The following is a 25,053-nucleotide window of genomic DNA, read 5'->3' as shown; positions in this document are numbered from 1 at the left end:
TGGTGTGGGGAGTGATTAAGGAAATCCTTCCCTTGCCAGTGCACAGCAAGAAGTTACCCTCTGCTTCCGTTGCAAGAAACGTCGCTCCCTGAGAAGGCCTGGCACATGGTTGCTATGAATTTCTATGGGCCCATGGAGACAGGAGATTACCTGCTAGTATATTTCGACAAATTCTCAAGATTTCCGATCGTCAAGAGAACACACACGACCATGTTCTCCCAGGTAGTTGGAGTGATTGATGAGGTTTCAGCAAGTGAGGCATCACTCACACAGTGAAGAAGGTCAAGGGGCCTCCTTTCAGTGGCCATGAGTTACATAAGCTCGAGGAACACCTGGGGTTCATACATCAGAAAATTACACCTCTATGGCCTCAGGTGAATGGGAACGGTAGAGCGATTCCTGGCATTAATAAAGAGGACAATACAAACAGCTGTGATCAACAGGATGCCGATACAGCAAGTGCTGTGTGGAACGCTGCAACACAATCGAAACACCCCCCACAATGCGACTGGAAAGACCCTGGGGGAATTGATGATTGCATACCAAGCAAGAACGAGTATACCCCACACAGTGTCAGAAACAGGGAGAGGCGAGCATGATGGAGAGGAACAGGAGATCAGAGAACGAGATTCAAGAGGGAAAGACTGTACCAAGGAATGGGCAGACTGGAAAGGGGGAGCGAAAATGAAAGCATTCAACAAAGGAGACGAAGTGCTGGTAAAACAGTAAATACAGAGGAAGACAGACTCAAGGTATGAGGCTATGCCGTTACGATCAACAGAGATAAAAAGGACAATGGTGACAGCCCCGAATGAGAAGAAGGAGGTGACCATAAATGCCTCATTCATCATAAGACTCATCAGAGATGTTGAAGAGCTAGACAGACGGGGGAAACCAGGAGAGAAGCCAAACCAGTCAGGTGCCTGCGAATGATGAAAGGGAAGGGATAACCCTGGAGAGCAAGTGACACCAAGGAGCAAGAGAGAGCATGACGGAATGCCCCAGAGGACAATAAAAAGGCCAACCAGACTTACTGAAGAAATGTGAATGGATTCGAGGAGACCTGTGAGGGGGAGGCGTTATGGGTTAATGGCATGTCATGCGGGGACCCTTTAAGGGAAAGACCTGTGTGACGGGACAATGAGGGGCAAAAGTTAAGAGCAGTTAGTTATAGAAATAAAGGTGTTAAATTAAGACCTGAGTCTGTGTGGCCCTTCCCGAACTGGGATAACAGTGCGCTTTTTCACTGTTTCATAATCATAGCTTGACATGTTGGATATTCTGAGGGTTTATAAAACCCTATTGCCAAGCAACTATCTATTGTTTGTACTGTTAGAGAGAAGGACGTTTTTGTGTTGAACGTGCAGGTGTGCTTCTGCTGAATAGATAGGAGAGAAAAGTGTGTGAAAATATGTAGGCACTTGTTCAACTGTTGAACACAAAAAGGGTAAACTGAGCATACAGTCTGCACTCCGCTTGTGAGGTCGTAAGTGTGCATTTCTGCCAATCTCATTGGCCAAAATGCCAAATTAAACCCCTCACCAAAATTTGACTTTCAGTCTGTCCCTCTCAAATGCACACAGCATTGTCATGATTCTTCCTTTATAACATGTAAGTTTGGCTGGGGGATTCTGCCCAGAGGCTGACTGCCCTAAGCAGTGATATCTTTATGCGATGGCAAACAGGTCATGTGCCCCAGGCCCCCATCCTGGGATCCTTGGGCAGGGGGCCCCCACATGCCCTTCAATTTGGATTGGGGGTCGGGGACCAGGGATGTGTTGTGTTGTGTAATGTTCATAATTGGTCGGGAACATGGAGGAGCCAGCCTGTGCTTGCGGAAGACGAGAGTGAGACATGTGCCAGACTCCACTCCAGTGAAGAGAAAAAGCTTCAATGATATATTGAGCAGGTCTCTGATGATTCTGCTGTGTGCTCTGCCTCAACCGGCATTTCAAGAGTTAAACCAATCACAGCTCATTTTACAGGCCACGTGATCACTTCTCATGCCAGTGTGTCTGGCTGGAGCCTGGAGCAATTTTGACAAGAACAAAACAATTTTGATTGAATGAGCCTCATGTGCTGTTCTGGCTCTGCCTCCGCAACACCTCAGCCAATCAAGAACCAAAATCCTGTTGCCATGCAGCTTCAGTCAGCCAATGGTATTCAGTCAGCTTCTGACTTGTTCTGAGTGAGGCTCTTTCCTTCGACTGCAGTGCAATGTCAAGCTCAGCACGAGACCCCATGCGTTCTTCTGCCCCAGGCCCCGGGCCGCATGAAATGCGGGCTGATGGAGGGCCTGGGAGTTTAGGCGCGGGGTGGGGGGAAACAGCGCGTAAGCTGTAGGGAGGGGCGTCCGAATGGCACCACAAGAAACAAAAGCGCAGGAAAGGGCAGGAAACAGCACCTGGGGAAGGTGCGAAATATAACAGCAAGGGGCCGGGGGGAAACCCGGCCCCCAAGAAGGAACAAAAGGTCTGGGGTGTATAAGTAAGCCAGGAAAAGGAGAGGCGGCACAAACCAGGTAAAGAGCTCCCCTCTCTCGGGTAGGCTCTTAGTGCCTGGATAAAGGGGAAGGAAAAACGTATGCTCTTGCGGGCTCACTGTTTTAAGTCCTCTTTTAAACATACAGGCAAAAACGTTTGCTCTTGCGGGCTCACTGTTTTAAGTCCCCGTTTAACATACAGGCAAAAACGTTTGCTCTTGCGGGCTCACTGTTTGTTCCTCGCTTGAACGTGCAGGCATCGTTTCACCTACCGTGTCGGAGAGTGGGCCCGACCAGCCTGGCGGGACCGCGAGAAGAAGACCACTGGCGCAGCAAGTACCAGGAGGAGGCGGGAAGCAGCAAAGTTAAAGGAAGATCGTGTTTTCAAGGAAGTCAAGGAAGTCTCCGAGGAGGTCAGCCCTACAGAAAGAAGGAAGTCAGACAAGAAGGAGGGTGGAAGAAATGGCAAGAAGGGCCCAGGATTTCAGTGAACGGGCAACCAGGCAAGACACTCACCTCGTTCGGGTAAGTGTTTTGGGACCTGGACAAGGGAAAAGGAACCGGTTTGGAAACGTCAGCTGAGGAAGGAAGCATAACCCGGATTGATGTCGCCCAACGAAGCAGAAAGAAGTAAGTGCGTTTTCTTCGTTCGGGTCCTTCCCTGGGTGACCGTTCCCGAGCAAGAAGATGTGCTACAACAGAAGAGGAAGGGTTCCGGTTGTCTCGGGGTTCCAGCGCAGAGGCAATATGGTGGCAGCCAGTCAGGTAAAGGAGCAGGGTAATGCGAGGGATGAAATCGGGACTTCAGCGCTGGGGGCCGCGGCAGCCTTGTGTAAAGGGAAATGTCGAGCAGTAGGTGAGCACTTTGGGGATTTAATTCACGCCACTGGCCCTGGGTAACACCCACCCTCCATCTGCTTGCCTCGTCTGGGGGGTTGCATGGGGGATTTCATAGTCGCGTGCACAAGGACCACTGTAGGGTCGCAGCTACGAGGGAGGAAAGCGGGACTTCAGCGCTGGGGGCCACGGTAGCCTTGTGTAAAGGGAAATGTCGAGCAGTAGGTGAGCACTTTGGGGATTTAATTCATGCCACTGGCCCTGGGTAACACCCACCCTCCCTCTGCTTGCCTCGCCTGGGGGGTTGCATGGGGGATTTCATAGTTGCGTGCGCAAGGACCACTGTAGGGTCGCAGCTACGAACTACAAGGGGGTGTGGAGATATGCTCTCTAGCGGCTGCGCACCAAAGAGGTCAATGCTTGTTTGGACGGCTATGCAGCAGACATAGTAGAAAAGCACACGGCATTGGTAGCTTCCAATGTTGAAGTAAAATGTAAATCTGCTCTTACTATGAGCGCCTGGAGTTTCTCTAATCTCTGGTGATCAGAAATGTGTGTGCGTATATTGCCAGTCATGGTGCACTAGGGGGATTCTTTGCTGTTCATTTCGCGTGCGTGGGGGTGTAATCATTCTTTTTCAGTCAAAAAACTGTGAACACTTCACGAGAGAGTTTAGAACCAGTATTGTTAAATGATAGCATGTGGGCCAGCGGGGTGAACAGGGGTGCCCACGGTGACCACCCTCCGGTAATGCGGCTTGGCACGTTGTATCAGGGGTGCCACTCCGCGCGCAGTGATGTGGAAATAAGCGAGGAAAGGCGAAAAGAAAATGGCCGAGGTAAGAACAAAGAGGGCAAAAGGAAGGCAGCAGTTGGGCCGAGAAGGCAGAAAAAGTGTTTGGTAGCCGAAACTAGGCGTCCTACGGAAGGAGGACAGGGCAAAGGAAAATGTCGCCTTTGCTGAGTGAGGAGCCCGGCAGCAGGAGAGAGGGCACTACCAACAGGACAGAAGAAAAATTGGAAGTAAATTGTAAAGAGTTTAAGCTCAGGCATCACTGGTACGGGTAAGTCGCCCAGAACCAGGGACAGGAAGAGGGGAAAGCCGAATAAATACAGGGAGGAAGGGGTTTCCACAATCGAGGGAGAGAGCAGCAAGGAGGAAGAGAGGGACCCCTTGGAAGCATGGGTAAAATGGGAAGGGTTACTAGGTAAGGAGAGCGAGAAGGGCTCTGGTATAGAAGGGATAGACAAGAGTGCAGGGGCAGGTCCAATTCCACAAACCAAGGTAGAGTGCAGTACGGAGGAACAGTGGGACTCCTTGGAAGAATGGGTAAAATGGTAAGGAGTAATAGGTAAGGAGAGTGAGAAGGGCTCTGCCATAGAAGGGGGCAGACAAGAGTGCAGGGGCAGGTCCATTTCCACTAGGTGATCCAGGGGACCTGGGTCACAGCCTACAAGGGGCACCGACAGTATTACAAAAATACCCAGAGGATGGAGTGGCATTGTTAACTTGGCAACAAGGGGTCTTGAAGGTATACAAAGCATTGGGGGGGATGCATGAAAGGAATACGCAAAGACAGGTACAGCAACAGGGGAGATGATAATAACGACAAGGAATCGCTTAAGGTCAGGGGAACAGAACCTTTGGGGCAGTCAATAGGGGACACAGAGAGGACGGCAGAGTAGCAAAGTAACATACCACCAACAGATCAAGGGGGTGGCACGGGAGATATCGGGAAAACATAGCTGGGAGCATGGAGCATAAGCAGAAGGGCAGAAAAGGGGGAATTCCAAAGTGGTCAACAAGAGCAGCTATATGGCAGTCGCATATCAACCACTAGGAAAAGATGGCTCGGGGGCAATAGTTGGCAACCGTAGGGCAGAGAACGGCCACACCAGGGAAGGCCTGGGTTCCTCGAATAAGCACCGGAAATAATGGAAAGGCTTTGCCATAAGGCTGGAATAGAAAAGGAAAAATATGGCCACGTGTACGGCAGGAAAATAACGCCCATACCGGAAAAGGCATGGGTTCCACGAATAAGCAACAGAAATAATGAAAAGGTTAGCCATAAGGCTGAATAGAAAAGGAAAAATATGGCCACGGCAGGAAAATAACGCCCATACCGGGAAAGGCATGGGTTCCACGAATAAGCACCGGAAATAATGCAAAGGTTAGCCATAAGGCTGAATAGAAAAAGAAAAATATGGCCACGTGTATGGCAGGAAAATAACGCCCATACCGGGAAAGGCAGGGTTTCCAAGAATAAGCATCGGAAGTTTGGAAATAATGAAAAGATTGGCCAGGACGTTGACTGGAACCAAAAGGGAGAAAACACCAATGCCAAAGAGGGCATGGGTCCCATGGAAAGCACGGGTCATAGAAAATCTGGCCGGGAACGCCCTGAGGCCGGATGCAAAAGGGTGAAAAAACGCCCACACCAAAGAAAGCATGGGTCCCATTGAAACTGACCAGGAACGCCCTAACGTACAAAGCTGGTAAGCAGTACGAAAAGGCATGTAAAAGATGTGTTGGTGGAAACAGGTGGGCAAGAAGTGGAAAAAATTTCTACCGAAAAAATGTGTGCATTTCTGGAAGGGGCATTTGCCAAAGGGAGAAAGAAAAGCTGGGCAGCAGCACAGCTAGCGGCGGTGGCATATAACACAAAATTGGCGGGCATACCGGATCCAACCGACAGCGCTAGAATAAAATATGCTATGAGAGGATGGGCTAAATTAGAGGGGAAGAAACCAGATAGCAAGCAGAAGGCCGGGGAACTTTGGGAAGTTAATAATCCTGTTAAAAGTGTTACGAGATACATGCAGCAGCATGTACGAAACCGTGCTGTTCAGGGCAGCATTCTCGCTGGCATATTACAGGGATTTCAGGGTAGGGGAGCTGGTGGCCAGTAATACGGTGGCAGGAGACGGCCTGGCAAGGAGGGATATTAATATGGGTAACAAGGGGATGTCTATAATGTTAAAGAAATCTAAAACAGACCAAACGGGGAAGGCGAGAGCAATAGACCTCAATTGCATCAGAGAGAAGGACCATTGTCCCAGATGCATTACCCAAGAATTCCTGGATCTCCGACCAGAGGTCGACGGGCAGCTACTAATACATAGGGACGGCAGCGCGCTCAGCATGTACCAGTTTCAGGCGGTATTAAAAGAGGCGGTGGCCAAAGCAGGATGGGATCCAGCTGAGTTTGGAACACACTCATTCAGGATAGGGGCGGCAACCTCTGCATTGGCGGGGGGCCTGGGAGCAAAGGGAGTGAAAAGGATTGTGGGGGTGGAAGTCGCAATGTTTTAAAAAATACATAAGGGAGGAACTGATATAAACGCTTATCTCCCCCGTTTCCATAGGGGCTGGACCCTACAAGTCGGCATGGATAGTGGGGCACTCTTTCATGACCCGGGCAGGCAGGTGGCTGGAGGAAGTGAAGCAAGGACCACATTTCAAAAACACAATCACATCCTGGTGGGGCCTCCCGGGGATGCACTGGGAGGACATTCACGACAGGCTGTTGGACCTGATAGGTTTCAGGGACCCCCCCCCCCGAGTACCTGGTTATACACCTCGGGGGGAACGATCTGGTGAGCACAAATAGGGGTAAGTTACAGAGGAACATTTGCGAGTCACTACATAGCATAGCCCACAGTTGGTGGGAAACCGAGATTTTCATGTCAGAAATAATACAAAGAAGGGTCTGGTATGGGGTACAGAGGAGGCACGCAATCGATATAGCCAGAAAGAAACTAAATAAATCAGTAGAAAAGTATTGCAAGAGCACAGGGCTACACTTCATAAAGCATGGACTACACCGGAACAAACTGGACATGTTTCACCAGGATGGGGTACACCTATCAAGCAAGGGGATAGGGGCTTTTTCCGACAACATTTTTTAGGGCACTCCTGGAACGGGGTTGTAGGTAGGGTGCTTTTGGGGGGGACCTGAACGGGGGGCAAACAGCACCCGCTCAGGTGTGGCGGCATGTGCCCAGGAACGAAGGCCCAGGGATAACAAGGACTCAGGAGGAGCGTTGGGCAACTTCGAGACTGGACACAAGGTGCCCAAAAGCATATGGCAGTGTATTGATTTTTGTTGTTTTGTATTTTCTGTAAGAAAATAAAATGCTTACGGCCTACAACTTTTCCATAAACATAATTGGTCTGTGATTTATTATTTAGGTAGGGATCTGGTAAGAAGAACAAAGCGAGCCCACACTACTCAGCCTATGCCCCAGGCTCCGGGCCGCATGAAATGCGGGCCGATGGAGGGCCTGGGAGTTTAGGCGCGGGGTGGGGGGAAACGGCGCGAAAGCAGTAGGGAGGGGCGTCCGAATGGCGCCACAAGAAACAAAAGCCCAGGAAAGGGCAGGAAAAAGCACCTGGGGAAGGTGTGAAATATAACAGCAAGGGGCCGGGGGGAAACCCGGCCCCCAAGAAGGAACAAAAGGTCTGGGGTGTAAAAGTAAGCCAGGAAAAAGAGAGGCGGCACAAACCAGGTAAAGAGCTCACCTCTCTCGGGTAGACTCTTAGTGCCTGGATAAAGGGGAAGTAAAAACGTTTGCCACCCAACCCACCCTACAAGAATAATGGAAGAAGAAGGGAGCAGGCAGGAGCCGGAACGCTGAGTACTCTTTCGGTACACGGTCCACGACAAGGAGCAGGCAGGAGTGGGAACGCCGAGTACTCTTTCGTTACACGGTCCAAAGCACATGTTCCGTAGGCGGCATGTGCCCAGGAACGAAGGCCCAGGGATAACAAGGACTCAGGTGGAGCCTTGGGCAACTTCTAGACTGGACACAAGGTGCCCAAAAGCATATGGCAGTGTATTGATGTTTGTTGTTTTGTATTTTCTGTAAGAAAATAAAATGCCTACGGCCTACAACTTTTCCATAAACATAATTGGTCTGTGATTTATTATTTAGGTAGGGATCTGGTAAGAAGAGCAAAGCGAGCCCACACTACTCAGCCTATGCCCCAGGCCCCGGGCCGCATGAAATGTGGGCCGATGGAGTGCCTGGGAGTTTAGGCGCGGGGTGGGGGGAAACGGCGCGAAAGCAGTAGGGAGGGGCGTCCGAACGGCGCCACAAGAAACAAAAGCCCAGGAAAGGGCAGGAAACAGCACCTGGGGAAGGTGTGAAATATAACAGCAAGGGGCCGGGGGGGGGGAAACCCGGCCCCCAAGAAGGAACAAAAGGTCTGGGGTGTAAAAGTAAGCCAGGAAAAGGAGAGGCTGCACAAACCAGGTAAAGAGCTCACCTCTCTCGGGTAGGCTCTTAGTGCCTGGATAAAGGGGAAGGAAAAACGTTTGCCACCCAACCCACCCTACAAGAATAATGGAAGAAGAAGGGAGCAGGCAGGAGCCGGAATGCTGAGTACTCTTTCGGTACACGGTCCACGACAAAGAGCAGGCAGGAGTGGGAACGCCAAGTACTCTTTCGTTACACGGTCCAAAGCACATGTTCCGTAGGCGGCATGTGCCCAGGAACTAAGGCTCAGGGATAACAAGGACTCAGGAGGAGCCTTGGGCAACTTCTAGACTGGACACAAGGTGCCCAAAAGCATATGGCAGTGTATTGATTTTTGTTGTTTTGTATTTTCTGTAAGAAAATAAAATGCCTACGGCCTACAACTTTTCCATAAACATAATTGGTCTGTGATTTATTATTTAGGTAGGGATCTGGTAAGAAGAGCAAAGCGAGCCCACACTACTCAGCCTATGAAGAAGAGGAGGAGGCCCTCTGAGTTTTATACCCTTCCCTGGAGTCCCCTGTTGAGGAAGTCCTCAACCCAGATCTCTGCCCGGTAAGTAGCAATGCATGCACGAGGTCTTCATTGTGTAAGTGAGGTAATTTCAAAAAACGTGGACATTAATAGTACATTTTGCATGTGACTGCTGCCTGGTTTGTCAGTCACATGAGAAACGTACACTGTGATGGGTTAGCTTAGAGTTTTTTTGATGTTGTTTAACATGTTTTGAAAACCCTTAACATATATTTGCCATTTTTTAAAGCTGATGTCAGTGACAATGTGCAAAACTAGTGGTAGTTTGCTAAGTTGTATTTAGATTGAATCTGACGTTCTGATACGTGTTCCCTCTTTGGTCATGTTGTTTAAATGGAGGCAGCTGAGCTGAGCTGCCGGGCTTTGGTGAACATTTTTCAGACATTACGTTTTGCAGTAAATATGTCTGGGTTTGTGTGTGTTATGGGTTAATGGCATGCTGTATGGGGACACTTTAAGGGAAAGACCTGTGTGACAGGAAGAGGAGGGGCCAAAGGTAAAGAGGAGTTAGTTATAGAAATAATAGCATTGAATCCAGGCCTGAGACTGTGCTCCTTCCCGAACCAGGGTAACAACTGGTGACGAAGTAGATAACCTGTGCCGTGCTTCGTCCCAATGTAATGTGTAGTGCCCCACTGTATTCCCCAGTGTCCCTGCAAGTGTCGTCCTTCGTCCCGCCACACACCGTGGCATCCAGGACATTTGCTGTGCACAGGTAGCTGGTGGCAGCCAGCCGCTGCATGCCCGCAGCGTCTAGCATCCTGCATCCGCCACACTCTGTGGCATCCTGGGCAGCTTCTGTTGCCAGTTGGCGGTGGTGGGCAGTCACCCGAAGTCCCGGACTTTCACCCGGACACACCGGTAGGCAGCTGCCTCAAGCCGAGGGTTTCTTCCTCCTCCCCCCAGTGCCAATGCACTAGTGTCCAGCCGTGATCCATGGTACTCTGTCCTCTCCTGACGTGGGAGGTTGCCCGCCATTGGATCCCTTGCAGGGCACAACTGACTTCACGGCTCGTCAGGTACTGAGAGTAGCCCCAGCAATATCTGCGGTGGCCACACCAGGCACGTGGCACACTCCACAGCTGCCGCTGCACACGTAGGCTGCAAAAGTCTGCACAGAAGCACTCTGTGTGCCGAAGAAGCTGCAAAGGAGCCAGTCCAGAATGCTCTGTGTGGCCACATCGATCAGTCTTCGAAGGGCAGTCTCACAAAATAAAAGGAGCATACAATTACTGGCTTACACAGTAAAAGAGACTTACATTTAGGTGCCAGATACCACTGGTACTTAGAAGAACAGGCCACAGCCACGTGCAGACATGGAAGAGCAGGCCATGGATCAGTCAGCCATGCAGCATTTAAGAACAAGGGCCACATTTCTCAGGAAGACCTATCGATTTATGCTGCAGCCCCAGCATGACAACGGACCTGTGTGAGTTGAATGGGTAGAAGCCTTTGATGACTTTATAAGGACTTTATGGGAAGAGAAAGCGCCCGCCATCAGTGACTTTTTCACTAACTTTGCAGGGAAAGAGATTAAAGGAATCATAAAAACTATCCCGGATAGTGCAAGGCACCATATGAAGACCAGACGGTAAAATACATGGGCTAGCCGGAGCAGTATGATTACCCGTCTGACTGGTATCATGACTTTGAAGAGACGGGGCAAGACCTACATCCGGAGAACACAGACGAGTTTGATATCTTGATGCATGGGGAGCAGGAGTCCATGGAAGCCCCAAAAGTAACGGTTGAGATGGACGGTGCGACACACTGTTTTCTGATCAACATGGGCACTACCGTCAACATTATGGGAGAGCAGGAATTTTTGCTCAACGGGGAACTGAAGCAGTCTCTCACAGTTAGTGGCACGCATTTTTCAGTGGGGCGCCAACACACTGCTACCGTCATTCTGCTGGAGGTGTTTCCTCTGTCTTAACTCTAAACCTGTAGTTTGGCAGTGTTGTAATTCAGCGGTAGTCCAGTGGTAACTCTGTTACCACTGCATTATGACAATTTTTTACCACACCGCCAAACTCGGAATGAGGCGCACTTAACAGTAATTCCACCGGTGTAATTACCAAGTGGTAATTCCGCTGGTGGAATTACTGAAGGGTAAATTAATCTGCATTATTTCGCAAATGTGCAGCTCAGCAGTGGCATGTTAATAAACAATCCACCAATTTCCTTTGCTATCAACCTACCAAACTTTGTGGAAACATGCCAGGAGACAAGTGCAAGATGAAGGTGCCAGAACGGAGGGTCTGCAAACCTAAATTCAGTGAGGCAGGTGGGGTGGTGGCCAATGCTGCTCTTGTTGAGGCAAATCAGTGCAAAACATCTGTCCTCCACAAGAAAACAAGATTGGCCAACATAAGGGACAAGGTAATGGCAGTAGCTACTGTGCATCGGGACGTGGAAGACTGCAGGAAGTAGTAGAATGACTTCAAGGCGCGTGTCTGTAGCCTCCTCGCCACTAATCACCATGAGACAACTGCCACTGGAGGAGGTGCAATAGAGCCACCACACCTTAACCCTGGCAGGAGAGAGTGGCAAGCATCTTTCACCGTGAAGGGAAAGAGGGAATTGGAGCAGCAGAGGTGGGAACAGGAAACCCACCAGAACCAGGTCAGTACAAAACCACACCTTGGGGCAGGGATATGTGAAGGCAGTGCATGTGTCCCAGTCAGCCTTAGGTCAACACAAAGATGACAATGTTGATGTTGAGTCCATTGCTGGGTCACCGCCAATAATGCCACAGGAATCCCTATGACAACCCATTCCATGTGTACACCTTGACTTTGCACCATGTGGCAAAGAATGAAAAGAAATGTGATGACTGTCACCTCATGCGCCCTTGACAGCCAGAATTGCACAATGTAATGACCAGCAACCCAGAATACCCCCGGTCATGCTATGTGCACCATGTCAGATGATTGTTATAACCAGGTTCCCGCACATGAGCTAACACATGCACCATACAGCCTCCAAAAAGGTATCCAAACCATGAGTGAGAGTACTATCACAAGCTTGGCAGGGCACGTAGGGCTGGACAGACACCCTCGACAAATGTAGTCCCAGGACTCTGTCCACCTGCACCAACAACCCAGGGGACACACACTAGCTGTCGCAGCAGGGCAATGACACGCATGCACACTGTATCCATTATGCAACAGCTAAGTAATGTTGAAGGTTTACAGGTACTGCACACAACGGTGCACTGTGCACAGGACAGGCCTGCACTACACATACATAGATGGACCCAGACCACTGACCATTGCCTGTTTTCCATGCATTTACCAGCCACAGTATACATGACAACTGAATCTCAGTCTTTCCCCCCATTACAAGGTACCAAGGGTGAAGATACCAGTGGCACTGATGTAGCGCTTCCACATGCTGTTCCCATCATCGCAGCAGCAGGCACCGCATCCCCAAGCACCTCTTCTGCCACCCATAACCTCCAGACATCTGTCAGTCACTGCAAGACCACAGCCAACAAAGCAGGATTAACGGTGTACCCAGAAGCAGCTGCCAGCTATACTGACATTGTTACCACTGTAGTGACCTCTGCACCTGCCACTGCCACCAAGCTGCCTGCCTCCACATCTCTTGCTGCACCCATCACTACCTCAGCTGCAAGTCCAGCGATTTACATGCCTGTTGTCCCATCCCTCACTTTAAATAAATGCCAGAAATGCCAAGAGTGTGCCTGGCTCAAGTCATGCAGGATTACCACTGGCGACCATTACCACTAGACATCCTTTATCAGTCTCCAGCTTACGATCTTTGTCACTGGTCAAGGATGGGGCTGGAGTTAACCTGCCCTCTTCAAGGCCTTGGTTCTCCTGCCATCAGTCCTCCCCAACCCCCTGTTGCTGTAAGCCTGTAGTCACTCACACAACCTGATGATGGTCATGATGCTTCAGATGGTGACGATGCAGCAATGTTTCAGAGTGATGTCACGCCCACCACCACACCTGTTCAGCCACCTGCTGCCCTGCCCAGTGATGCCTTATCTGCCATCTGGGAGAGACTCACAAGAATGGAGCAGTGGCAGGAGAGGATGGAAGAGCTCATAGAGCTTCACTAGCAGCATGCACAGGCAATGCGGATGCCATGCAAGGGACCACAAGGAGAATAGACAGGAAAATGGCACGGCAGTGCAGACACCTCTCTGAGGCTACAGTGGAGAATGCCCACCAGCCAGAGGGTGCAAGAGCTTACTGAAGCAGTGCCATTTGGCCTGGAAAATATGCAGAGGGCACTTCTCCTCATGATGCAACACATGCGTGGCCTAGAGTCTGCCAACTCTCCCTCTGTTATCCCCACATAAGCATCACATGCAGGGAGTTCCAGTAGGATGTCATTACGCAATGTCGCTCACACACCAAAGGTGCCTTCTGGCCAAGAGAAGTGAAGTATACAGGAGCCAGGCAGGTTTCACAAACTTTAGTTTATTCTTCAAGTATCATCCAAAGTCCCACCGGCAGCACAGCATCCCTCCTTTCAGTAGGCCCTCGATCTATCAGCCATCCTTCCAATCTAGATCCCTTACTACTCGACATTCCCTACATTACATCATAGGTACTGTGCTGGCTGGGATCAAGATACTACAAACCTCCCTCCTATTAACACAACATTAATACAACACAAAGTGTTTGAATCTCTCAGGCCTGTTGATCGACATCTGTGGCCTATCGGTCCCACGTCTCAGACCATTGTCACTTGTGAAATCCTTTTTCCCGGCCACTTGCACATTCACAGTTACCATCCTCTTTTTTATCACTTCTACAAATATGTTCATGTTCCAAAATCTTCTCCCTGTTTAGAAACGCAATACACTTGGGTGACCTTTTGACTGAACTACGGTCAGTGTTAAGACCTTCAGAGGAGCTGGAACACCCTCCCCTGTACCTCTCAAACGTTTGGACTGATCGGGTAAGATTAGCTGTGGTATTTAGAATCAATCCTAAATCTCTTTCTCTATTTTGGGAGCAGTCACTTGACATTATGGCAATACATTATAGATTGGAGTTCCAAGCCCAGCAAGCCGCTACGCAGGAAATCCTATCTGGATGCTGTCCATTTTTACGGCGCCGCGTCCAGCTCATCACACAAGAAGCAATGGACTGTTTCTTGTCTTTTGTGCTAAGGTTAGTCCTCACTACTCATGAGCTTCCTTTGGTTACACATTAGGAGTCACTTCCCACAGGTCAACAACTACAACTGTCCTATCTTTTAGAGGAGTCTAGTATTATGCACTTGCACTTTAACCAATTGGTAACTGTGAGCCTCGAACAATACAACTGCCTAATTCTTTAGGGCAGCCTAGCATTATGCATTGGCATTTTAATTTATTGGTACTTCTGTTGGCCATGACCCATTTCCACTTTGCCCTGGGACACCAATTTCTGATGGTAGCACTCTCCGTCTGACACCTATGGTCCAACCTTGAAATACACATTCGGGGTGCGAGCAAGTTGTTGTTTGTTTTATGTATAAATTGGTTTTTAATAATGATGTGACTATTGTTAATTGATGTAATTGTTACATTTTTGTAAAAAACCTTTTCCACCTTTTTTCGTATAGATTTCTGTTTTATGATGCAATTAAAGAATAGGGAACGTATGACTTTATGTTCTCCCTTCTTTTAGAAAGTAATCTTTATCTCTTGATGAAGACGTAACATAAACAACGTTAATACGTCGAAACCAGTAGAGAAATTTGGGATGAGGCCATTCTTGAAGTTTTCTGGGACCCATCCTGGTTGCTGACCACTTATATGATCGTCTGTGGCTATGCACTTTGTATTGCACAATTTTTGTATAATAATTGAATTATTGAAGAATTGTTTGCTATGATTTTTATAGGTTTTTATCTTATACCTATTGATGTTTGGTATGAGTGGATTGATGTATGATGAATGTATGCGTATGAATGGTTGAATGATTTAACAGTATGAATTTTATGGAATTATTGTGATCTTAATTTTTCCTGCTATGTAAAATGATTGCCCAAGTGCAGATTAAATCGTGATTCAATTCACATAATGAAAATGCATCAGGTCTAATAAAATCCTTGATACTGTACTTTCAAATTGTACCCTCTGGATTTTCTTTCTGAGACTAACATGTTCCAAAATCTACCATCATCTGTTCTCACTGAATTATGCAAAACTTTCACTACCTCACATAGCGAGCACCACTTCATAGGACCTTGCCTCAATGGACCAGGCAGTTTAATCCTGACATAGTCTCCTTCTTTTATCTCATTTTCATTTACCAACTTCCTCTCATTGTACCTCCATTTATTCTTCATTTGCTTTCCTCTCTTTCTCTCCCTCACCTGCTGCACACTCTCCCACTTCTATCTTGCTGGCCCCATCCACTAAGGACTCAATTTGTATTGGGTTTTCTCCCTCTACACAACTCAAATGGCCATACTCCAGTCGTTGTGTGGGGATAGAATCTGTGCGCCACCATCCTGCTCCTCACAACAACCTCCCAATCTTCACCATTCACCCATACCCACCTAATGCAGTCTTTGATCACTTTATTGAAGCGTTCCGCCACCCTATTAGTTTGAGGATGATAAATCATGGGCATCTTATGTTGCATACCATTTCTCATTAAATAATTACTAATTTCTTTAGATTTAAATTGAACGCCATTGTCAGTCAACAACTCCATCGGGTACCCTTCCATGAAAGTGATAACATCTTTAGTCGTAATAGACTTTGGGATCTTCACCTTTACCTATTTGGATAATATGTCAATCAACACAATGCAACATTTGTCCACACCTTTGCAATGAATGGGTCCAACAATATCCATGCCTACTCCTTCCCACGGCATGCAGGGAACTCTTAACAAGTGACATGGGACTTTCTCTTGGCACGAGATTGTTTTCATTTAAGCCGCATGGTACACAGTCCCTTACTGTCCTTTCTACTTCTAAATCATAACCCTGTCACCAGAATTCAGCTCTTAATGTTTGTTTGGTTTTTGTGATACCCTGGTGTCCCTCATGTGCTGTTTCAATTATCCTTTTCCTCATGTCAGTGGGTTGAATTACTCTATCTCCCCTAATGACATAGCCTCTTTCCACATGAAGTTCCTCACTCACTTTACAAATTCCTTCTATGTTGGTCCCACCAACTCTTTCTTCACTTCCTCACCTCGCTCCAACATTTCTTGCACTTTCTTAAGAATGCCATCTCCTTCCAAACTTCTTTCCCACTTGTCACTCGATATCATCTTGGGCTCAACATACAACACACATTCATCCTCTTGCATGCACTCATTTTCATCTTCTCCATCCAGTCCAATGCTAGACAAACAGTCCGCTGGTAGATTCTTCATCAAATCTATATTCTTGCAGTCAACAACCCATCTCCTTATACGCCAGGATGCACCATCCAGACCCTTTTTCCATAATGTCTCTCTCAAAGGCTTGTGAGCAGTACGTACGACTAATTCCGTTCCCCATACAAATCTTCTAAATCTCTCAATTGCCCACTTGACAGTGAGAAGTTTTATTTCAATGGTAGTGTAATTTACTTCTGCTCCTTTTACCAAACGTGATGCAAAAGCAGTGACAAACTCCTCGTTGTCTTCGATCTGCCTGAACACTGCACCTAGTCCTCTGTTTCTGGAATCTGTTGTAATTATCGATTTTCTGGTTAGTTTGAAGTCTTTAAGAGAAGGCGTGCATTCTAATGCAGCTGTGCTAGCAACAAATTCTTGGGCACACTCCGAGCTGCATATGAATTGATAGCGATTTTTAAGAAGCATCCTCATATTTACCGTCATGCTAGCAAAGTTGTGAATAAATCTCGAATTATACTCTGCCATGCCTAAGAATGTACACACTGAATCTTTATTCTTTGGTTCAACAGCATTTTTATGTTGTTGGCAAGCTTCTTTTTTACATTAACTTCATCGGCCGACACAGTGGGCCACTTCACGAGTTGGGTGGTAGCCCTTAAATGTGGCAGTGACGCTATTACTGCCACATTTGAGGGTCCTCCCAATCACAAGTCTGGCAGCATTTACCCCCAGCTCTAAGCTGGGGGTAAATGCAGCAACTTAACACCTATTTTCGTGTGCAATTAGCGCAGCGCAATTAGCGCCGCGCCAATTGCGCCAAAAGGCCCCATTGGGTCGAATGGACCCAATGGGGAATGGGGAATACCCATTACCGGCCAACCCTTGGTCTGGCGCTAATAGCGCCGGACCTGTTGGCAGTAATGTTAATAGGACAGGCAGTATCCCGGCGATAATACCGCCGGGATACCACCCAACTCTTGATGAGGCCCAGTGTGTCCCAAATAATCAATCTTTGTCTGATTCATTTTGCATTTTTCCTTACTGAGTGTTAGTCCTCTTTTGATCAGCATTTTCATCACCTTGTCTAGCCTCTGATTGTGCATTTGTTGGTCTGGTCCAAATATCAAGATGTCATCTTGAAAACATAAGACTCTCCTCTACACCCTTAAAGATATCATACATGAGCCTTTGAAGCACAGAGGCAGCTGAGACAAGGCCAAAGGGCATTCTCACGAATTAAAATAATCCTTCTGGTGTCACAAATGGCGTCGTTTTTTTTTTTATTCATGGTATAACTCGACTTGATGGTAGGCCGCCGTTAAATCCAATGATGAAAATAGTTCATTCATGGTTGATAAGGTTTCCAAGATGTTGGGAAGAGGGCGTGAGTCCGGTATTAAGCACTTACTGAGTGCACGGAGGTCTACACATAATTTCAATTTTCCATAGGGTTTGGTAACAACCACAAGAGGTGAAAACCATCTTGATGACTCAATTCTTTCTATAATGCCGTTTTCTTGCAACTTCTTTAATTCATTTTTAACTTCTTCTCGTAGAGCCAAAGGCATTGGCCTTACTTTTTGAGCAATTGGTTAGGCATCTGGCACAAGACGTATCTTGTGAACAAATCCCTTCAAGCAACCCGGTTTGTCATTGAATATTTGATTCTGTAACTCTTCTTTGTCAACTTGTAATACCCACTCTTCCTCATTAGAATTAAGTTTGATTTTTCATCTTTTCTGCTTTAACCAGCTTAGTAAAGGCATTGACTGTCTTTCTGTGACATAAACTTTACCTGTGCCTGTTCTTCTTTTAAATTCTAACAAGGCTTTGAACCATCCAATTAAATATATTCTTGCGCCACCATGGGCTTGCGGATTGATGTCAACCATCCGCAACTTCTTGCATCAGAATGTTTTATCAAATATTCTTCTTGGTAGTAGAGTGTATTTTGCCCCAGAGTCTATCATCATCTCAATCTTCTAACCATTGATGGTTACCCAATCTCTTGGACCATCCAAGTGCTCCTCTTCCTCACCAATGGCTAATACTGCTTCTTCAGAACCATAGTACCAGTCATCAACTGTATTTATGTCACCAGAATGACAGCATTTCGTGAGGTGCCCTTTCCTTTTTCATTGCTGGCATCTCGCATCGAGAGCTGGGCATGTGGTACTATTGGCAAGATGACCGGTAGCTCCGCATCTGAAACATTCTTTCACAAATTTTGGATTCATCTTGGTATTGAAATGACTATTGTTCATATGAATGGACTTGGGTTTAGTTGAAGGTGTTACCTCTTACTTCCAGAGATGACAGCCTTTGTCTCAGCACTATTACCATGGTTCTTTTCTTCAGGTCATTTGATTGGTGAACCTTGGCTTCAAGCATCTTTACGCATGTATTTGTGTGCTCTACTTCTTTCTCCATACGTAAAAACTCATCAAGTGGTGGGTCACTCTTGGACCATAGCTGTTCTCTTGTTTTGCTGTCATTACACTCTAACATAAACTGGTCTTGCAAACGTTCTTCCGTTGTCAGTTCGAAATTGCATGTGATGAATGCTTCCACTGTTTCCCCTTCAATTTGAGATCTCTTACTGAATGTATACCCTTCTAATATAATGCTCACTTTACACTCATAATGCTTGTCAGGTTTTGCTATGCACCTTTCAAATTCATTGAGTTTATATGCTTCATCAGGTGGCAAGTCAGGTAGATTATCACATTATTCCTGTCCCGGGGTGCCTAAGCAATGCACAAGTAATGATTTCTTATGTTCGGCGCCATAGCTGCTCCCACACACAGCTAATGCGTAATGTTCAACAGATTTTTTCACAGTACTGGCGGATTACCTGGTGTAGGCAGAAAAGTAATTGGGGCTGCAATGTTCTGCATGTGTAGAATTGGGGAATGCCTGTCACCGAAAGCAATTTCCTTCTCACTTGGGTAGTAGAATTAAAGGGAAAAAGTTACTGGGCCTCATTACGACCCTGGCGGAGTGGGTTTACGCCAGCGTTATTCGCGGTGGACCCGTCCGCCCTACTACGAGATTCCGTAGCGCCATGGAGCGTTTTCCGCCTGGTTTTTCCGGGCGGAGAAATCCATGGCGCTACGGGACCTTGTCGTTAATTACGCCACCGTATTTTGAGGTGGCGTAATTAACGCCTTCCCCACTCCCATTATACCCTATGGGGCAAAAATGGGAATGGGGAAGGGTAAAATGGGGGATGGGGATTTACCGCCCCGCCAAGGTCGGAATGGGGCGGAAAATCCGCCAACCCCCATGGCGCTATCGGCAGCTTTCCGCCGTGCTCCATGGTGCATTTTGCACCGCGATTTCCGCCAGGGTCGTAATGAGGCCCACTGTGTTTCTGTATAGAGTTCGATCCAGTTTTACTTTTCTCTGCTTTACTGATATTCATGCATGCTTGTATATGTGGGTCCACTGTATGAAGGTGTTTGCAGCTCCCTTACTAATTCATTATGTTTTCTCATTAAACACGCAGCAAACAATGGATTCCCTTTCTAGTGTATAGGATGGCATACTGAAAGCTCTGTTTCCTTTATTGTATGTCACAGTTGCTGGGTGGAATGTAGAGAGGCCTGAGCATAATCAGTTGCTGGGCAGAATAGGCAATGCTGAGTGCTCTGTTTCCTTTATTGCATGTCACAATTGCTGGGTGAAATGCAGAGAGCCGTGCGCATAATCAGTTGCTGGGCAGAATAGGCCTGCAATGTGGGGCACAGTTTTATTTTTTTTATGAGCCCGGAGACACTCTTAGTGCTAACGGCTTCACAAGCACACAAAGGCAGAGATTAGTGCTGTAAGGATTTTTCTTTTGTAATTGAGCTGTAGTTTTGTAGCATTTTAAAGCGCTTGCGCCCCGCAGCTGTAACATGCATCATTTATATGAAGGGAACGCTACGCTTTTACTTTTTTTTCATTTTTGGATGAACCCGCAGGATTCTTGCTGCTTTTCTCAAGCGTAGGTGGCTGGTGGGCACCTCGTCACCAAATTAAAATATGCAGGAGCCAGGCAGGTTTCACAAACCTTAGTTTATTCTTCAAATATCTTCCGAAGCCCCACCAGCAACACAGCGTCCCTCCTTTCAGTAGGCTCTCTCTCATACTTCCAATCTAGATCCCCCGCTACTCAATATTCCATACATTACATCATAGGCACGCTGCTGGCTGGGATCAAGATACTCCAAGAAGCTCTGTGAAAAATAATGGACTGACTCCAAGATGACATTGGGGATTGAGGTAAGTGGGAGGCAATGGATGTTTGGGATTAAGGGAGGGGTTTCAGAGACTTAATAAGTGGAATTTGCCTCCCAAGTGAAGATTGGGTAGTCTTTTGAGCCGTGCCATAGATTTGAATGCAGTGATTACCTATTTACAATGTGCAGTGTGGATTTTGTTTTCAGAAAAATGTGACTGTCAATTCTTGACGCTGTATGCGCCCATCACATCCTCTTACACTGCCATCCTGTGCTGCTCTGGCAGCCCATGTTTACCCTTGACTCCTCATAGTCTACCTGTGCCATGTCCTCCTCAGCAGGCAATGGTTTGTTTCTCCTGATGCACATATTATGCAGCATCACACACACACAAGGACTCTCTTCCCAACCTTCTCTGGACTCTACATAAGTGCCCCACCAGTCCGGTGGAGTCACCGGAATCTACTGTTCTATGCATACCCTGGTCCTTGTGTGTGCCTCGTTGTAGGCAAATTCATGTGGTGTGCCAGTGTTCCATGTTGGGCTCATGAGCTACGGTAGTTGTGGGTTGCCAGAGTCAACTGCAAGTCGAATGAAACTGTCCCTTTCAAATAGTTAAGAGGTCATATTTCCCTGTCCTAAGTGAAACATGCTTTTCACTTGCATGTAATTATTTGAGTACACGCTAGTGCTGTTGGGGAGCGTTTCCCTTGCATTTGACAATGCACAATGACTTGTGCTCATCTTGCACTGCAGCATAAGTATGTACCCCTATAGTTTGGATTCCCCAATTGTCCCTGCGCATTGCAATGGTTGCTTTGTATATGCCTGTGCTGCCTTTTTCTTGGCCATTGTGGTGTAATTTATGTGTGCCTGTGGCAATGTGTATGATTGGTGTTTTGCATGTCTCTGGAATGTTGTGTGCTACAGGGTATGGTGGGGTGCTTTCCTTTCTCCTACCATGGGTGCCACCTGGGCCAGGCATCATTTTTGAGGGGTAAGAGAGGGGGCGCTCTACCACAAAAATGCATTTTCAGTTATGGCATCTTATGCATTCTGTGGTCCCTTCAGCCCAACTGCTTCAGTGTGTAGGGGCATGGTTTGCAGTGTTTGAAAGGCCATATGGATCATGCCCCAGGATACTTTTTGCTACATGTGCAAGTTGGATCTTTAAAACCCGCCTTCACTTCCACACACACCTTTGTGGATACATACATAGGATCCACGTGGACTGTCCTCTGTGGGTCTCCATGTACACAGGAAGGGTGCTGCTTCATAGAACCATGGCACCATGACTTGAACCTGAGATATGGGCGCAGCGGTGGGTCACAGTAAGGTCTGCGTTGATGTATATTGCACATTCAGGGAATAGAACTGTCTCCTCTTTTGAAACACATGCTCTGATACCGGGCTGCCAACAATGCCCCATGCATGCAGTCCAGAGCAGCTATTACATTCAGGAGGTTCTGACCTTTGTGGCCCGGACCTCTGCAGGGGCGCTGGGCAGAGAGATGTGCTGGTGCACATGTGTCAGTAGTGCATCCAGCACTTGTCCCGACACTTTGGAAAATGTTGGCTGTGACAGGCAAAGCTGTATGCTGAAGGTGTGCTCAGACATGTCTGTGGCGCAGAATTGTAGTACTGATACTAGATTCAGCACTGGTTGTATGGCTGTTCATAGGTTGATGGTATTCTCAATGTCTGGCTCGATAAGGGTCAGAAGGTCTACAATTGTTTGGCGGATGAGGAGATACAGTGTTTTCAACTGTGCCTCTGTCAGTGCCAGGGAAATGGTTTGACTCTGGGTGTGGGCGCCCTCCTTCACCTCTGCCTTGGACCTGGTGGGTTCCGTTGTTGTTGCTGGTGTGCTATCCTATGTAGGTCAATATATAGTAGGAGTCCCTGGATATCAGAGTTGGCAACCTTCAGGGGCTGCGTGGTGCTTGGAAGTGAGTTTGGGGAAGGAGGGTCCCTTACACTCCCTCTTTGAGTCAGGCGGGTGCATGTGTGCCTTTTTCTTCACCTGTGTACATTTACCAGCACTTGTTTGGTGAAGGTAACTGTGCCCAATTTTTGGTGGAATTGCCACCCATTTTTAGGCCTATTTCCAATTGTAATACAGTTGAATCACCATTTTTATTCCTGCCACCAGAATTAGCGCCAGGGCTAATTCCGCCAGATTTCAACGGTACCGCCAGCACTAATTCCGCGGATGAAATCAGTGCCATTTCCTGGACCGCTTAATTCGGCGGTGTGGTAAAAGTGGCAGTAATAGAATTACTGCCACTTTTACCACTTGCCGCCATGCTTGTAATGAGGCCATCTGAGTATCCAACGGGCGTGTTAGCAAAATTACTCGGCCAAGCAGCCTCATTAAACCATGTTTCTGTCAGAAATAAAATGCCACAATTTAGGTCTAAAATGAAGTCATAAAGAGAAATGTGAGCCACAGCTGAACGCGCATTAAATATATTACTCTTTGAGGTGCTTAGAACACCCCCAATTATAGACTGAGCAGATGATATGCCGTGGTTAGATAAAGGTGGCAAAGAATTTAGTGAGATCCTAGGAGGCGAAGTATGTTCTAGAATGGAATTGGCAACTAATTTAGTAAATGTTCTATGTGTAATGGTGTAGGAAAGATGAATACATTTTTTTTCAACATGATATCAGATATCAGCCAGCTAATACCTATGCCCCAAGACTATGGAACCTCCTCCCCGTCAGCATCAGACTCGCCCCAACGCTCCTACAATTCAGAAAAGAACTCAAGACCCACCTCTTCAAGGAGTCTCTCCACCTCAACACCTATGAACACCATGTCGCTCCTCGTGCCACCTGTCGCTAGATGCCACCGGCACCTCTGCTCCCCGCCACCCAGAACAGCTGTACCCCTCTGTATCCTACCCCTGCTGTATATTTGTTATGTTGTTACCTCTGAATAGCTCTCCATTATGCACCTGTACTGTTGTATACCTCTGTAAAGCACTCCGTTGCTTCAGGATCTAGGTCTGCGCTCAATAAATACCATAATAAGAATAATAATGGGTGATGAATAGACAATAACAATATTGCATAAAACAATTGTAAGAAAACACTTATGCGAAGAGGCTTTATAACATAAAACAGGATCAGCTAATCCAGCAGGCCTTCAGGCCAAACAGGTTGAATATGCTGGACACGGGTCCTATAGACCCCGCTGGAGCAAAACAGTGCGCGTTAACTTGGTGCGCCGCAAAGCAGTCTGGGGGATGTACTTTTTCAATTGGGTGTGTTTAAAAAGATCAAAAGAATTATAAAATTTGTCAAAACATGTAACCTAATTACCAGAAGACCACTAATGTGGAAATAAGGCATTAGCTAGGAATTATGCAATAAGTACACATTTTGAAAACAATGTTGCTCGCTGTTAAAGCACAAAGCTGCAGAAAGGGAGTTAGGAGAAAGTGACAACGCTACTCTGTTGCAACTCCCATAACCCCCGCCGAAGCACACGACTCTGCATTATCTCACCAAAGCCCTAGGCAGTCTGGGGGATGCCGTTTTTCAATTTTTCAATCAGCCGTGTGTACCAAGATAACAAGAACCATAAAGTGCGTCCAAGAAACAGCTGGACCTAATGCATGCGCAGTGAATTTGTTTACCGATGGGGATAACAGCCATGAGCATTATGTAGTGTATGTAGCAGGCCCCGACGAGCCAAGTGGGTCAAACCAGACCATCTACTCCAATTCTCCACTGTCAATACCTGCAATATTTCACCACTATCTGGAGTACAGTATTCCAATCATCAGTTATCTAGTTTCACGAAGACAGCTGCCACAGGTTATGTCAAAGGTGAAAAAAGAAAATAATGTTTTAAATATTTTTTATTTTAAAAAAATGGTTCCAGAAATCCCCAAGTATTGGCCATGTGTCAAGGATTACTAAATGCATTTTAAACTTTGCCTATAAGGGGTAGGGAGGCACGGGGTAGCAGTGAAGGTGGAAGATGTTCAGACAGCGGGGTGCAAGAAGCAATGCAGGGTAGCACATGTCTCTATTTGTAATGAGTTTAAATCATAATTTACAGTCTTTAAACATGCAGGTGTCTTTCTCATATACGGTTACCTTTGCGCATGAAAAAATGCAACTCTTTTCCCCCAACACTCTGGTAATTGGCCAGCGGGTCTGCTTTCATGGTCCTAAATGCTGCTCGTCCCACAACTCTTTCCATGCTTTGATCGTCCAGTTGCTTGTCTAGGAAATTGCATATCTTCTGTATAACACCTCTCAGATCCTAAATAAAATTTCAAAAAATAAAAAACATGTTATTTAGAATATTTGCAGATGGAAGAGAGCTCACCCTATTTCCGAATCAGTAGATTTGATCAATAAACCATCAACCCTC

The 25,053-nt window shown here is 47.1% G+C and overlaps 1 protein-coding gene across 1 annotated transcript in view; it reads right to left on the bottom strand.

Moving 5' to 3' along the window:
• The window catches only part of LOC138452651 (amine sulfotransferase-like), a 401,286-nt gene that overhangs the window by 31,052 nt on the left and 345,181 nt on the right, over positions 1–25,053 (bottom strand). Inside the window, exon 6 of the mRNA XM_069605019.1 lies at positions 24,774–24,942. Within this exon, the coding sequence (XP_069461120.1) occupies positions 24,774–24,942 (169 nt within the window). The remainder of the gene's footprint in view (positions 1–24,773; positions 24,943–25,053) is intronic.

The sequence above is a fragment of the Ambystoma mexicanum genome, chromosome 4p (assembly GCF_040938575.1).
Source record: "Ambystoma mexicanum isolate Mex_15411 chromosome 4p, UKY_AmexF1_1, whole genome shotgun sequence".
In the NCBI taxonomy this organism is placed as follows: Eukaryota; Metazoa; Chordata; class Amphibia; order Caudata; family Ambystomatidae; genus Ambystoma; species Ambystoma mexicanum.
Note: the sequence above shows the minus strand (reverse complement) of the source record. Positions and strands in the feature narration are given on the sequence as shown.